We start from the raw sequence: 15,920 nt of genomic DNA on the forward strand, positions 1-15,920 counted from the left end.
TAAGGGGTGTTTTAAAGCATTGCCCTCCGGTGCCATTTTGATATGCTAACTTCATATCTAGTCGCAACAGTGTTCTCTCTAAGGATGCCGTCTTGGAACTGCCTCGAGCTGATCATCAAGCCTGCGTCTGCTTGTAATGCTGCTAATAACTTTCATCTTAGAGCTAGAATCWAACAACTCATCAACTCTTGACATGCACGCGGCGGTGAAAGGTACATAAAACAAATAACACATCTGTTACCGTATGCCAGAATATGTTTATGTTTATTTTTTTGTTGTTCTGATATTGACTTACAAAACACACAGGTTGTTATAAAGTTGTTGGCAGCATAGAAATGAAATTACTTTAACTGGGGGGGGAAACTCTGACTGCAGCAAATTGACTGCAATCTCATGGGTACACTCAATATGCCTGAGTGATTGTGTTTCTATACTTTTGTGTGTGTTTTTTTTAKAGGCGAAGTTCCAAATGACACCCTATTCCCTATATAGTGCACTACTTTTGACCAGGGCCCAAAGGCAATAGGGTGCCATTTGGGAGGCGGCCTTGGAGAGCTAACGACAGAGGATTTGTTTTTGTTCTCCGATCGTGGAGTTCTTGATTGCGGTTCCGTGTCAGCTGAACTCCTTAGCACCTCCAGAGAGCTGTCTCAGATCGAACACACACACACCTTTTCAACCCTATCGTCTGCACGCGAGCTCGTCTCGCTTCAGTCCTTCTTCAATGCCCCGTTAGGATCTACTCTCCATCGAGGGGCTCCCGAGTGGCGCGGCGGTCTAAGGCCCTGCATCTCAAGTGCTGGAGGCGTCACTACAGATCCTGGTTCGATTCCAGGCTGTATCACAACCGGCCGTGTTTGGGAGTCCCATAGGGCGGCGCACAATTGGCCCCGCGTCATCCGGGTTAGGCCGTCATTGTAAATAAGAATTTGTTGTTAACTGACTTGCCTAGTTAAATAAAAATAAATTGAAAGTGGGGCTTTTGTCAGTCTGCAATGTTAGACTAAGAAGAAAATGTCTGCACACTTATTTGATGCGTTTTAGTGAAACGGTGTATATACATATTTATTATCTCTGTGTCATCTCTCTCTTCTCTCGCTCTCCTCTCTCTTCTCTCTCTCTCTCTCTCTCAGTTTTAGACCTCCCCCTTTGCCAGGACAGTCTGGAGTCAGAAGACAAGCCCTCTGCAGTCCCCTTCTCCCTGTTCCCTGACCCTCGCCTCTGGAGCCCTAAAACACGTCGCCTGGAGGTCAACGTCGTCCCACGCCCGCGCCCCTCCCCCATCCGACCCCGCATTGACCCGTGGAGCTTCATCTCAGGCGGGGGGTATGGTGTTGTTCAAGGGCCCCGGCGGTCAGACTGCCACCTGCTGGGGTACCAGCCTTCGCCAACTAACCCCTTCACAAACTGTGACCCCTTCCCCTCCCCGGACTGTGACCCGTTCTCCCTGAGGGCCTACCCATCGCCAGGCATCACGCCCGACACACCGTTGCCCTTTGACCCCTTCTCTGCGCCGTTTCCTACCTCCCGCTCAGCGCCTTGCTCCACCAACGGGTCCCCGACCCTGCCCACGTTCCGGGTGGCACCCCTGAACCCGGCCGACTCACCGCTCATCGACCTGGGCTGGGCTGCTGCGTGCGGGGTCGGGGTCAAGCCCCTGGATGTCACCAAAGAGAAGACACGAACCAGGAAGACTCTAGGACTCAAGCCCTTCAAGTCCCCTACGCAACTCCGAGACGATCGCTTCTAAACTAAACCCCCAACCCCTACTCCGACCCCCCCCCAGCCGGAGCTTGACTTTATCATAAGAGTTTTTACAGACATAATTTTTTTTAGGAAAGGGGTCCCCCCCTAAATGGACGGACTGCAGGCTGTGTATATCCTGTGTTAGAAATCAGAAGGATTTGGAGTCCTTTTCAAAACAAAAATGCACATTACCCCTAYCCCCCCCCCCCCCTCCCCAAACAGACCAAACAGTGGAGTGGTTTTGACTTGTCCACCATGTTGCCTTAGAAACCAACCAGGAAGCTAATCCTGCTAGCCATCTAGCCCAGTGACAATGGATTGTTGGAGTGTGGGAGCCTTGTGCACAAGAACCAACGCCTTTTATTTTTATTCCGAACAAAGGATTCCTCTCTCTCTCTCTACTCTCTGCTCTCGCTCCCTCTCTCTCGCTCCCTCTCTCTCGCTCTCTCTGGAGAGTCAGATCAGTGAGCATCTCCAGACTCAATCAGACGCCTCCCTATCTCCCCCACTCATTTCTCTCACTACTTTTGAAGTGTCTGGAAACAGTGGCTGGCTTTATCTGTCTGTATCCTCCCTAGCTCTGAAAGCATCATTGTCTTGAGTGGTGAACCTACTTCAGGACCTATTTTCGATGATTTGGCTTAAATGTGCAATGGACTGGGAGCTACGTGATGCTCGTTGCAAGATGTGATGAGGAAAGTCTTAACCTCTATAAGCAGAGTTGTCTCTCAAGCATTTGACTCTCTTTGCAATAGACTGTAGGTGGGTCAACGTGAGAGAGCACTCCAAGAATAGCTACAGAGGCGCCATATCATCCATCTAAATTCCTTTTAAATGATCTGCATATTAAAGCCAAACAAACCCAGAGCCCAGGCATTCCACTAGGAGGCAGATAACATTCGGACGACATTCCCAGAATGCGACTGATTTATTTGGCAGGTGGGCAGGGTACAAAGCATCAGAAGACGAGGGGCAGCACGGCACATTCCGTTCATGTGCCAAAGAATGCGACTGCTTCGGCCCACATTTGTATACATGTCCCTTCCCTACAGTATAGCAGAGTGGTATGACCCCTAGCCCCTCACGTTTTTCCAGTATTATGTACCAGGATTGGTTCTGTCCGGTAAATCTGATTGGATTAAATCCAGGAAGTGACTAATTGGCATGTCCCCCCCCAAAAGCCATGTCATAGGAATACATTGGCTGTTCCATTCTAGGGGAAGAGAATTGACCCGCGTGGCAAGCTTTGTGATTAGTCTTAATAACTGTGCTGACGAACCGGGTGATAATATTTAATTAGGGTTGCGATAAAGACAGGGTTAATTTAATGAACATGGAGATATGCCTAATTAATTACTTTCCTCCAACATAAAGTTTGTATTTAATGAGTCAGGATCTGAAATGGGATTTAAGTGGCACTGTGCGTTTTAGTGGATTCCATGGCAGGAGGCCCCTTCAATGTGATGTCAGATAATTTCCTGATCATGTGACCTGACCAGTGGCCCAGAGTTCTTACTTCCGGGTCAGGTCACATAGTCAAGAACAACTCCTGGCCTTTACCTATCGTTCATATCCCACTTGTTCTCAGGTCAGGCTAACTGCGCTTCTCTAGAGCCAAAGAGATTGGGTCTGTTTTTGACTCGTGCCATTGGCTAACAGACTACTGACTGGACTGCGTCTCAACCAATAAGGTGCCTCCCCTCTCTACCTCTCCCCCTATGTGACGTGCATATAACTACTTAGAGACCTATCACGTTTAATCCAGATGGTCATTCTTATTGAGATTTGTTTGAGAGGCCTATCTGGTTTAAGACTACAGTATGTCTTCCTCACTATTACATATCAGATAAAGAACAGAATATCAGATAAAGAACAGAATGTGAGCATTTACTCCAGGAGCAGTTACATGCACTATGGGATTTCAATTGTGGTTCAATTGAGGTTAACAGATACCGGCATTGAGGTAAACCGATACTGAGTCTATAAAGACAGTCCGATGCAAATCTCAGTAGTGATGTAGTCATCACCAAAGGACAAGGAAATGGGCAAGAAAATGACATATTTTGGATTATAAGAGCATCTGCAAACAATTATTGTATTCACATTCATCATAGTATTACATATTGGCATTTCAAAATGTCGGTTTGTATATTTGTAAACCTGTGACACTTTGATTTAAGGCTTTAAAACACAAAATACACCTTTTATTTCCCTGACTTAAGGGTCTAAACCTATGTTGTGCATGTGCATCAAAAAAGTAGTGCACTTCTTTTGACCACGGCCTATAGGGTCTCTGGACTTAAGTAGTGCACTATATAGGGAATACAGTGCCATTTCTGGACGGAGAAACTGTCAGTAAACAGAAAATTAATACAGAGCTCCTCGGCTCTGGCCCCCTGGCTTTTCCATATCCCATCCCAGTCGTCTAAAGCAGTGACAGGTGTGTTATTGCTTACAATACTAATCCACACAAGACCCCTGCGCTTTAACCTCGCCATACAAGTCGACAGGCGCTACATCCTCCCATCGCCATTATGGGGATTTGTGTCGCAGTTACAGCCGACCCCTGCAATTCCCATAGCGACAGGATGAAACCGAGACTGATGGTCGCAATCGTAGCAAGAGTTTTAGGTATTGCTGCCTGTCTGTCACGTCAAGAGTCTAGGCCCTAGCCCTCATATCCGATTCAGTTCTTCAAGGTCTTATCTTTAGACTTTGATTTCCCTTAGATCCCACGCTGTCAGTCAGTTGGATGCATCAAAGTCCTCAAAGGCTATAGTGTAGTACACAGAGAACCCAAAATGTGCTCAACTTATGGCCCTCTTAACTGTTGTATGTTTGCCCTACTAAGGGCAGAGTCACTATCCACTTGTGACGATCTTGTGTAGATTATATCAGTTTGACTATTTTATCATCTTCGGTCAAAAGTCAGAGCGATCCATTTGAGGAGGGTGTTTTGATCTTGGCAAGCCATCAGACAAACCGATACAGTGGAATCAACCCTTCATTTTGGATGCCACACTACACTGATCCCGTAGTGAGATTGGACAATCTTCTTGAAGTAACTAGCTGTTAGGAGCTGAACTGACGTTCAACGACGATGACCTTGGGAATGACCTTTCGGTTGTACGAAAAACTTCAGATTCACTCATCTCTGGATAGAATCAAATAAACCTCAGGTCCTTGGCCTGTTTCCCTCTGTTTCGCTTCATGGTCTTCTAACCCTGGTCACAGTGGTGACAGGTTTTTGGACAGGAAACTAGATTCCTAGAACGCTGTCGGGTCGCGCCGCTGCCCGTCCCTAGATTGATGCCGATGACATGCGGCGTTCCAATAAAAAAACTCCTGACGAGTTGTTTGTGACGCACTGCCCTTTCAGGCATTGCCTCATCCGTCATCAGGAATCAATGTCCCCATCCGGGCTGACAGGCCAAATGAAACAGAACTTTGCAGAGGAGGAGAGGAAGGTACGCCAATAGACCGTGTTACGACTACTCTACTACAAATACTGGCTTACTTTGTCCATTCATGTCGAGCTTTGAGGCGTATCAGTTATTGACATGAACCAAATCACTGAAAGTCTTTTACTTTCACATAGCAAATCGCATCGCGTCTACTACATCAATTTCTGCCTGCTCTGTCTCCTTCATGGTTAATGGAGATTTAGGGTCAGGTGCAGCTCATTTACCCAGTATCCTCGCTGCTTACCTGGACTGAATGAATCAGATGTTCATTCAAATAAACCTGATTAAGGACTCCATTACCATACTTTTGTACCCAGCAAATTATCACCAGAGGGGGGATTATTTCTCTTCGTGGACCGCATTAAAAGGCAACACCTGCCCCTGTCCCTTTGTTCTGCATGATGTCATCAAACAAAATGATTAAAGATTACCTTCACGAACTGTGGAGAGAAAATGGCCTCTAGGGAGCCAACTACGTGTCTGTCTGAGTCTAAGCCAATACCAGGTGTAGCCTAGTTCTGAAGCTAGCTCTTAAGCGTGAACATTATTTCTCACCCGTTTCAGTCTGAACACTCAAGGTCACCATCTGTTGTCCTCTTGTTCAAATGATAACACTTAAAGGGATGGTTCACGCATATTACAAAATGACACATTGCTTACAGGGCAAGGAAACCAGTCTATGGACAAGGTATGACAGCAATCCGTACTCTGCTTTTATTTCCCTGGTACTGTTTCCAAATGCTAACATTTGGAAACAGTGGCGACCCAGAATTCAGTTTAGGTCATAGAAGTGTGAGGAAACGATGCATGGACCAATCTGTGGTTATTTAGTTCCAATGTCTAAATGGTTTCATCTGAAGTACTACTTTATTTTGAATCAACCCTGTGCCAAAGAGACGTTCCCTGTACACAAAGCATATGGAACACAGAATTAGAATCTCTATTATGGAACTGTCAACATTTGAAGACGTTGATCGAAAGAGAACATTATCCAGTCAACACTAATTAGACCGAATCAGATCAATTAAGTATCTGATTACTCTTTTCCTTGCCCGTTGCTTAATTTGAATAGACCTCATTACATGCTAACAAGGTTAAACGTTGCTATCAGAACAGCTAGGTAAAAAAAAACTTTGGGGGTATTTGTAGTGGGTGGTCTATTTCAGGTGCCGCTTCAATAAAGTTTGAATTGAATTCAAATTCATCAAAGAGCAAGCAGCCTATAAAAGAGGACGGTGCAATTCCCTGGGACTTTGTGGAAGAATATCTGGGACTCCCACTCAGAGAATCACAGTACTGTATAGCACTCCTTCCTGCTGTGACCGGCTCCCTTCAGCTTACAATGGAGTTTTATACAGGGGGACAAATGAGAGGATATTATATTTATAATGACCCTTTTTTTACACACTGGACTGAAAACATTTTGAATAGGGCCAGAGACAGAGTCTACATTAGGATGCTTGATTGCTTCATATTTTTTGGGCGACCTGGTTTTTAATTTGTATTTTGTATTTTACTTTAGGTCTTCACTGGAGTATTTAAGATAAAAACAGTATGGGTGCTTCACCAGGGGCGAATCTTAATATTCCTGCTTCCAAATTGAACCAAAATGGTTTTGTATCACACACATCTCTCTGGGCATCCCAGTATTTCTTTGTAACAGAAAATCACAGACTACTTTTATAGTATAGTTTGATCATCAAAAATACATTTCCGAGAGATCCTCCTGACATTGAACAAGATCCCAAACTGAGATCCCTTCGATAGCACCCATACTGTGCATAAAACTGCTATCTACCTAGACATAGATGAGGTCTTCAGTTTCACTGAAACAAGGCTTGACAGCAGTGGACATTTTGTGACCTCCTCCCTGTCTTTGTAGACTATCTATTTGCTTTGTGTTCTGTTCAACATTCCTTTCTGAATCATTTTTTTGTTTGTTTCAAAAGCATATGTTATGTCAGTGTTTCCCAACCCTGGATTTGGAAACAGTGAGCAATGTTGCGTTGTCTCAAAGGCTGCAATACAACCTCCAGATTTGGTTTCTGCTCGTATGAGCTAAGTTGTTTTGTCGTTAGGCTTTGAGATGATGTTGTCGTTCATCGTGTTGTGTGTTTGTGAAATTTCGCACTGGGCTGGGCCTAATCAAAAACTATTTTGTTGTTGTGCGTCAGAGGCGTGTTTGTGTGTATGTGAGAGAATGTGTGTACTTTGTTTTTTTTTGTTCTTGACTATTTTAATTGGGTTTAACCTGTGAAATACATAAAGGAAAAACTCAAAGAAAACGAGACCAAATAAAGTGTAACACAACCTTGAGATGTGTGGGTTTGTAATTTTTTTAATTCAAAAGCCATCAATAATAAATACATTATTTTCATACTTTTTTCAAGATGTTATTCTTCTGCCTCAACTCATGTCAAAATAAGTCCCCCACAAGCCGAGAAGGGGTAAAACGGCAATGATGTGTTGGGCACGGCTTGCTGACCCACATATGGCGCACATGCAGAACTTTTAATTTGACATGAGGTGAAGCAGCGAGGAAGTGATACACCTATATATACAAAAGCATGTGGATACCCCTTTAAATGAGTGGATTTGGCCTTTTCAGCCACACCTGTTGCTGACAGGTGTATAAAATCGAGCACACCGGCATTCAGTGACTTTCAACGTGGCACTGTCATAGGATGCCACCTTTCCAACAAATCAGTTTGCTAGAGCTGCCCTGGTCAACTGTAAGGGCTGTTATTGTGAAGTGGAAACGTCTAGGAGCAAAAACGTCTCAGCCTCGAAGTGGTAGGCCACACAAGCTCACAGAACAGGACCGCTGAGTGCTGTAGCGCGTAAAGATCGTCTGTCCTCTGTTGCAACACTCGCTACCGAGTTCCAAACTGCCTCTGGAAGCAACGTCAGCACAAGAACTGTTCGTAGTGGGAGCTTCATGAAATGGGTTTCCATGGCCAATCAGCCGCGCACAAGCCTAAAATCACAATGCGCAATGCCAAGCATCGGCTGGGTGCCAAAGACGTGGATGTCGATTTAAGGCAGCCCCCGCACCTCTCTGATTCAGAGGGGTTGGGTTAAATGCGTAAGACACATTTCAGTTGAAGGCATTCAGTTGTACAACTGAGTAGGTATCCCCTTTTCCCTTTAAAGCTCATTTACATTGGACTCTGGAGCAGTGGAAACGCATTCTCTGGCGTGATGAATCATGCTTTACCATCTGGCAGTCCAACGGACAAGTCTGGGTTTGGCGGATGCCAGGAGAACGCTACCTGTCTGAATGCATAGTGCCAACTAAAATTTGTAGGAGGAATAATGATCTGGGACTGTTTTTCATGGTTCGGGCTATGCCCGTTAGTTCCAGTGAAGGGAATTTTTAACACTACAGCATACATTCTAGACGATTCTGTGCTTCCAACATTGTGGCAACAGTTTGGGAAGGCCCTTTCCTGTTTCAGCATGACAATGCCCGTGTGCACAAAGCGAGACCCATACAGAAATGGTTTGTTGAGATCAGTGTGGAATAACTTGACTGGCCTGCACAGAGCCCTGACCTCAACCCCATCGAACGCCTTTGGGATGAATTGGAACGGCGAGCCAGGCCTAATCGCCCAACATCAGTGGACGATCTCACTAATGCTCTTGTGGCTGAATGGAAGCAAATCCCTGCAGCAACATTCCAACATATAGCGGAAAGCCTACCCAGAAAAGTGGAGGCTGTTATAACAGCAAAGGGGGGGACCGACTCCATATTAATGCTCATGATTTTGGAATGAGATGTTCGACGAGCAGGTGTCCCCGTACTTTTGGTCATGTTGTGAATGTCAGGTGAGGAAAGGCACAGTGTGTCTTTGTATTCCTGAAATGATTCTTATGTGACATGAAAGTTCCAAAGGTTTACAAAACCGTATCGTAAACGAGAGTAATGGACGTTCATAAACGTTAAGTGTCTGAACCGTAGAACACATTGGCCGCGCTGTGACATACTGTATAGTTTTGACTCAGACCCCGAGGCTGGGTATGCCTGCTTGGATTCTCTAGAGAGTTATGTTTAATAGTACTTCTTTGTGGATATTTTGTTCCCAGCTGCATAAGGACCAGCCAACTCGGACAAATTAAAATTGAATTGTATTCAACATGTTGCCTTGCAAGGGGACTGTTTTTAAAACGGTGAATAGCTACAAAACATCTCTTGAAAATAAAGGTGTACAATACATTTACGTAATGCTACAACCAATCTGTAGAAGATAATATAAATCTGTACAGTGCATATAAGGTGGTGAAAATGTCAACAGCAATTAGGCCTACACAAAGTCATGCTCAGTTGAAAGCATGGGTATTTATTTGAATGCCATGTGTTCCATCCATGGTGAAGCGTGTTCTACAGGTGACAGTGCACTGTGTGACTGTGCTATTGCAGTTGTGGAGACTAATACTTTTCAGCTACACGACAAGTGATGATGAGGTGAGGAGCAGTGTGCAATGAGTGTTTACTGAGGTGTGTGTGCCTATGCGCACAGCTTGTATGAAGGGGCTGAGTTCACGGACCCATTCACTCCACACACACACATCCGAGAGTGTGTTTTTGTCTTCACTGTCAGTACCCTGTCTCATGTCACCTCACCTTGTTTACGCTGTGACTAAGACAGGCCAGGCAGAAAAGTCACAAGTTGTTACAGTTCGTGGAAATACAGTGAGCTCCAAAAGTATTGGGACAGTGACAATTTTGTTGTTTTGGCTCTATACTCCAGCACTTTGGATTTGAAATTATACAATTACTATGTTAAAGTGCAGACTGTCGGCTTTAATTTGAGGGTATTTTCATCCATATTAGGTGAACCGCTTAGTGTTTGGTTCCATATTCCTAGCACGCAATGGTTACATCAAGCTTGTAACTACAAACTTGTTGGATGCATTTGCTGTTTGTTTTGCTTTGTGTTTCAGATCATTTTGTGCCAATTCGAAATGAATAGTAAATAAATGTATTGAGTCACTTTTTTTATGGTAGAATAAGAATAGAATGTTTCTTAGCACTTCTACATTCATGTGGATGCTACCATGATTACGGATAATCCTGAATGAATCGTGAATAATGATGAGTGAGAAAGTTAGAGGCATACGTTTTATACCCTTACCCACGAAAGGTTAACGTCTCCTGTTATTGTAATGGTGAGAGTTTATCATATCTTGGGGGCATGATATTTGTGTGTCTAACTTTCACTCAAGCTTTTGACTACTTTAATACACATATAAGTGAATTTGTCCCAATACATGGGGGGGACTATATACAAAAAGCGCTGTAACTTCTAAACGGTTCATCCGATATGGATGAAAACACCCTCAAATTAAAGCTGACAGTTTTCACTTTAACCTCAGTCACTGTATAATATCAAATAGAACATGCTGGAGCACAGAGACAAAATAACAACATTTGTCAACGTACATATACTTTTGGACCTCACTGTACATGTTGCCCTGGAACAAAAGAGTACCATATACAAAGATGGGCTATATGGCTGGGGGGCAGTCCTCTTCTGGCTATGCCAGGTGGAGATTATAACAGAACATGGCCAAGATGTTCAAATGTTCATAGATGACCAGCAGGGTCAAATAATAATAATCACAGTGGTTGTAGAGGGTGTAACAGGTCAGCACCTCAGGAGTAAATGTCAGTTGGCTTTTCATAGCCGATCATTCAGAGTATCTCTACCGCTCCTGCTGTCTCTAGAGAGTTGAAAACAGTAGGTCTGGGACAAGGTAGCACATCCTGTGAACAGGTCAGGGTTCCAGTTGAAACTGGAGCAGCAGCATGACCAGGTGGACTGGGGACAGCAAGGAGTCATCAGGCCAGGTAGTCCTGAGGCTCAGGTCCTCTGAGAGAGAGAGAAAAGAGAGAGAGAATTAGAGAGAACATACTTAAATTCACACAGGACACCAGAAAAGACAGGAGAAATACTCCAGATATAACAGACTGACCTTAGCCCCCCGACACGTAAACTATTGCAGAATAAATACTGGAGGCTGAGACAGGAGGGGTCGGGAGACACTGTGGCCCCATCCGACAATACCCCTGGACAGGGCCAAACAGGCAGGATATAACCCCACCCACTTTGCCAAAGCACAGCCCCCACAATACTAGAGGGATATCTTCAAACATCAACTTACTATCCTGAGACAAGGCCGAGTATAGCCTACGAAGATCTCCCAAACGGCACTAACCTAAGGGGGGGGGGCGCCAACCCGGACAGGAAGATCACGTCAGTGACTCAACCCACTCAAGTGACGCACCCCTCCTAGGGACGGCATGGAAGAGCACCAGTAAACCAGTGACTCAGCCCCTGTAATAGGGTTTGAGGCAGAGAATCCCAGAGGAGAGAGGGGAACCGGCCAGGCAGAGACAGCAAGGGCAATTCATTGCTCCAGTGCCTTTCCGTTCACCTTCACACCTCTGGGCCAGACTACACTCAATCATGGGACCTACTGAAGAGATGAGTCTTCAATAAAGACTTAAAGGTCGAGACCGAGTCTGCGTCTCTGGATAGGCAGACCATTTCATAAAGATGGAGCTCTATAGGAGAAAGCCCTGCCTCCAGCTGTTTGCTTAGAAATTCTAGGGACAGTAAGGAGGCCTGCGTCTTGTGACCGTAGCGTACGTGTTAGCAGTAAAACCTTGAAATCAGCCCTAGCCTTAACAAGAAGCCGGTGTAGAGAGGCTAGCACTGGAGTAATATGATAAAATATTTTGGTTATAGGCAAGATTCTAGCAGCCGTGTTTAGCACTAACTGAAGTTTATTTAGTGCTTTATCCGGGTAGCTGGAAAGTAGAGCATTGCAGTAGTCTAACATAGAAGTTACAAAAAAATGGGGGGAAAATTCTGCACCATTTTTGGATAGAATGTTTCAGATTTTTGCAATGTTACGTAGATGGGAAAAAAGCTGTCCTTGAAACAGTCTTGATATGTTCGTCAAAAGAGAGATCAGGGTCCAGAGTAACGCCGAGGTCCTTCACAGTTTTATTTGAGACGAATGTACAACCATCAAGATTAATTGTCAGATTCAACAGAAGATCTCTTTGTTTCTTGGGACCTAGAACTAGCATCTCTGTTTTGTCCGAGTTTAAAAGTAGAACATTTGCTGCCGTCCACTTCCTTATGTCTGAAACACAGGCTTCCAGGGAGGGCAATTTTGGTGCTTCACCATGTTTCATCGAAACAGCTGTGTTTCGTCCCCATAGCAGTGAAAGTTAACATTATGTTTACAAATGACATCACCAAGAGGTAAAATATATAGCAAAAACAATAGTGGTCCTAAAATGGAGCCTTGAGGAACACCGAAATGTACAGTTGATTTGTCAGAAAACAAACCATCTACAGAGACAAACTGATATCTTTCCGACAGATAAGATCTAAACCAGGCCAGAACTTGTCCGTGTAGACCAATTTGGGTTTCCAATCTCTCCAAAAGGATGTGGTGATTGATGGTATCAAAGCAGCACTAAGGTCTAGAAGCACAAGGACAGACGCAGAGCCTCGGTCTGACGCCATTAAAAGGTAATTTACCACCGTCACAAGTGCAGTCTCAGTGCTATGATGGGGTCTAAAACCAGACTGAAGCTTTTGTATACATTGTTTGTCTTCAGGAAGGCAATGAGTTGCTGCGCAACAGCTTTTTCAAAAATGTTTGAGAGGAATGGGAGATTCGATATAGGCCGATTTTAGTTTTTTATATTTTCTGAGTCAAGGTTTGGCTTTTTCAAGAGAGGCTTTATTACTGCCACTTTTAGTGAGTTTGGTACACATCTGGTGGATAAAGAGACGTTTATTATGTTCAACATAGGAGGGCCAAGCGCAGGAAGCAGCTCTTTCAGTAGTTTAGTTCGAATAGGGTCCAGTATGCAGCTTGAAGGTTTAGAGGCCATGATTATTTTCATCAATGTGTCAAGAGATATAGTATTAAAAAACTTGAGTGTCTCCCTTGACCCTAGGTCCTGGCAGTGTTGTGCAGACTCAGGACAATTGAGCTTTGGAGAAATACACAGATTTAAAGAAGAGTCCGTAATTTGCTTTCTAATGATCATGATCTTTTCACCAGAAAAAGGGAGCTAGTTTCTGTAGGGAGCTAGTTTCTTATGACAAATGTTTTTTTGTTTTTAGAGGTGTGACTGCATCTAGGGTATTACGCAAGGCTAAATTGAGTTTCTCAGTTAGGTGGTTAACTGATTTTTGTAATCTGACGTCTTTGGGTAGGTGGAGGGAGTCTGGAAGTGCATCTAGGAATCTTTGGGTTGTCAGAGAATTTATAGCACGGCTTTTGATGATCCTTGGTTGGGGTCTGAGCAGATTATTTGTTGCGATTGCAAACGTAATAAAATGGTGGTCCGATAGTCCAGGATTATGAGGAAAAACATTAAGATCCACAACATTTATTCCACGGGACAAAACTAGGTCCAGGGTATGACTGTGGCAGTGAGTAGGTCCGGAGACATGTTGGACAAAACCCACTGAGTCGATGATGGCTCCGAAAGCCTTTTGGAGTGGGTCTGTGAACTCTTCCATGTGAATATTAAAGTCACCAAAAATGTGATTATTACCTGCCATGACTACAAGGTCCGATAGGAATTCAGGGAACTCAGTGAGGAATGCTGTATACGGCCCAGGAGGCCTGTAAACAGTAGCTAGAAAAAGTGATTGAGTAGGCTGCATAGATTTCATGACTAGAAGCTCGAAAGACAAAAACGCAGTCTTTTTTTTTTTTGTAAATTGAAATTTGCTATCATAAATGTTAGCAACACCTCTGCCTTTTGCGGGATGCGCGGGGCATATGGTCACTAGTGTAACCAGGAGGTGAGGTCTCATTTAACACAGTAAATTCATCAGGATTAAGCCATGTTTCAATCAGGCCAATCACATCAAGATTATGATCAGTGATTAGTTCATTGAGTATAACTGCCTTGGAAGTGAGGGATCTAACATTAATTAAGTAGGCCTATTTTGAGATGTGAGATATCACAATCTCTTTCAATAATGACAGGAATGGAGGAGGTCTTTGGTCCAGTGATTGATCTTATTCCAGTGATTGATCTGATGAATCCAAATTTGAGATTTTTTGTTCCAACCGCTGTGTCTTTGTGAGTAGGTGAATGGATGATCTCCTCATGTCTGGTTCGCAGCACGGAGGAGGAGGTGTGATGGTGTGGGGTGATTTGCTGGTGACACTGTTGGTGATTTATTTAGAATTCAAGGCACCAGCATGGCTACCACAGCATTCTGCGGCGATACGCCATCCCATATAGTTTGCGCTTAGTGGGACTATCATTTGTTTTTCAACAGGACAATGACCCAACACACCTCCAGGCTGTATAATGGCTATTTTATCAAGAAGGAGAGTGATGGAGTGCTGCATCAGATGACCTGGCCTCCAAAATCACCCTACCGCAACACTATTTAGATTGTTTGGGATGAGTTGGACCGCAGAGTGAAGGAAAAAGCAGCCAAAAAGTGCTCAGCATATGTGTGAACTCCTTCAAAACTGTTGGAAAATAATTCCTCATGAAGCTAGTTGAGAGAATGCCAAGAGTGTGTAAAGCTGTCATCAAGGCAAAGGGTGGCTACTTTGAAGAATCTCAAATACAAAATATTTTGATTTGTTTAACACTTTTCTAGGTTACTACATGATTCCATATGTGTTATTTCATAGTTTTGATGTCTTCACTATTATTCTACAAAGTAGAAAATAGCAAAAATAAATAAAAACCCTTGAATGAGTAGGTGTGTCCAAACGTTTGACTGGTACTAAATATTTTTGTATCACTTAAAATGTAATAGCTCCTTGACCATGTGATTGACCTTATTATTTCAATTTTGGACTTAGAATTTCAATAACTCCTTCATCACATGACCTAGGCATGTTAAACCAACTATGTATTGTTCACAGGGTAGGGAAACACATTGTACACCCTTTGGTTTCCCCATAAAGCAACGTTAGAGCCCCAGCTCTCTGGCTCGCTCAGTTTCACACAACAATAAGACTTTCTGCTCTGCAAAGTTGGACTGCCAGGTTATGGGAATTCTTAAAGGTTTTGTGTTGAACAGTTTGTCAGATTGTCACCTCTTACCTGGACTACTGCACTGGACTACTATAGCCTCTGTCAACCCTCTTCAATATGTTCAGAATTTTGTTCTGTGTGCTCACTCTGAAGGGTACACCATTTTGGTGTTACTGTTATGGCTCAATTTGTTTGCAGGCATTCTGATGGACTGGCAGGGGGAGGGCAAAATATAGTGTTTTCCCTCCTCTGGGTCCTTATCTTTATGGTATAAAGTAAGGCTGCGGACTGTTGGAGAACTTTGCAGGCAGGCTGTATGCTACTTCTCATTGTGCACATTGTCTGGTTGCCATTAAACCTTTTAAAGACCATTGTTGTTCGCTCTATCCTTGGATCCTTTATTTCACACCACTGGAAACCGAAACTTCCCTACATCTGCACCAAAACCTGGGAAAACATCACGTCCACTCTCCACCGACTCATGTTTAGGCAAGGGCTCATTGAGGTTTTACTGTTAATAACCTACAAAGCATTGCATAGACTTGCTCCCACTTATATCTCTGATTTGGTCCATCCGTACATAATGTACGTACACGTACGCTATGGTCACAAGACACAGGCCTCTATAATTTCAAAGGAAACAGCTGGAGGCAGGGCTTTCTCCT

At 44.0% G+C, this 15,920-nt stretch overlaps 1 protein-coding gene across 1 annotated transcript in view; it reads left to right on the plus strand.

Moving 5' to 3' along the window:
- LOC111960239 (mitogen-activated protein kinase kinase kinase 11) overlaps positions 1–7,526 on the plus strand; it is a 35,453-nt gene extending 27,927 nt beyond the window's left edge. Inside the window, exon 10 of the mRNA XM_023982146.2 lies at positions 1,134–7,526. Within this exon, the coding sequence (XP_023837914.1) occupies positions 1,134–1,750 (617 nt within the window). The 3' untranslated portion in view covers positions 1,751–7,526. The remainder of the gene's footprint in view (positions 1–1,133) is intronic.
- The last annotated feature ends 8,394 nt before the right edge of the window (positions 7,527–15,920 follow it).

Source organism: Salvelinus sp. IW2-2015, linkage group LG37 (genome assembly GCF_002910315.2).
Source record: "Salvelinus sp. IW2-2015 linkage group LG37, ASM291031v2, whole genome shotgun sequence".
In the NCBI taxonomy this organism is placed as follows: Eukaryota; Metazoa; Chordata; class Actinopteri; order Salmoniformes; family Salmonidae; genus Salvelinus; species Salvelinus sp. IW2-2015.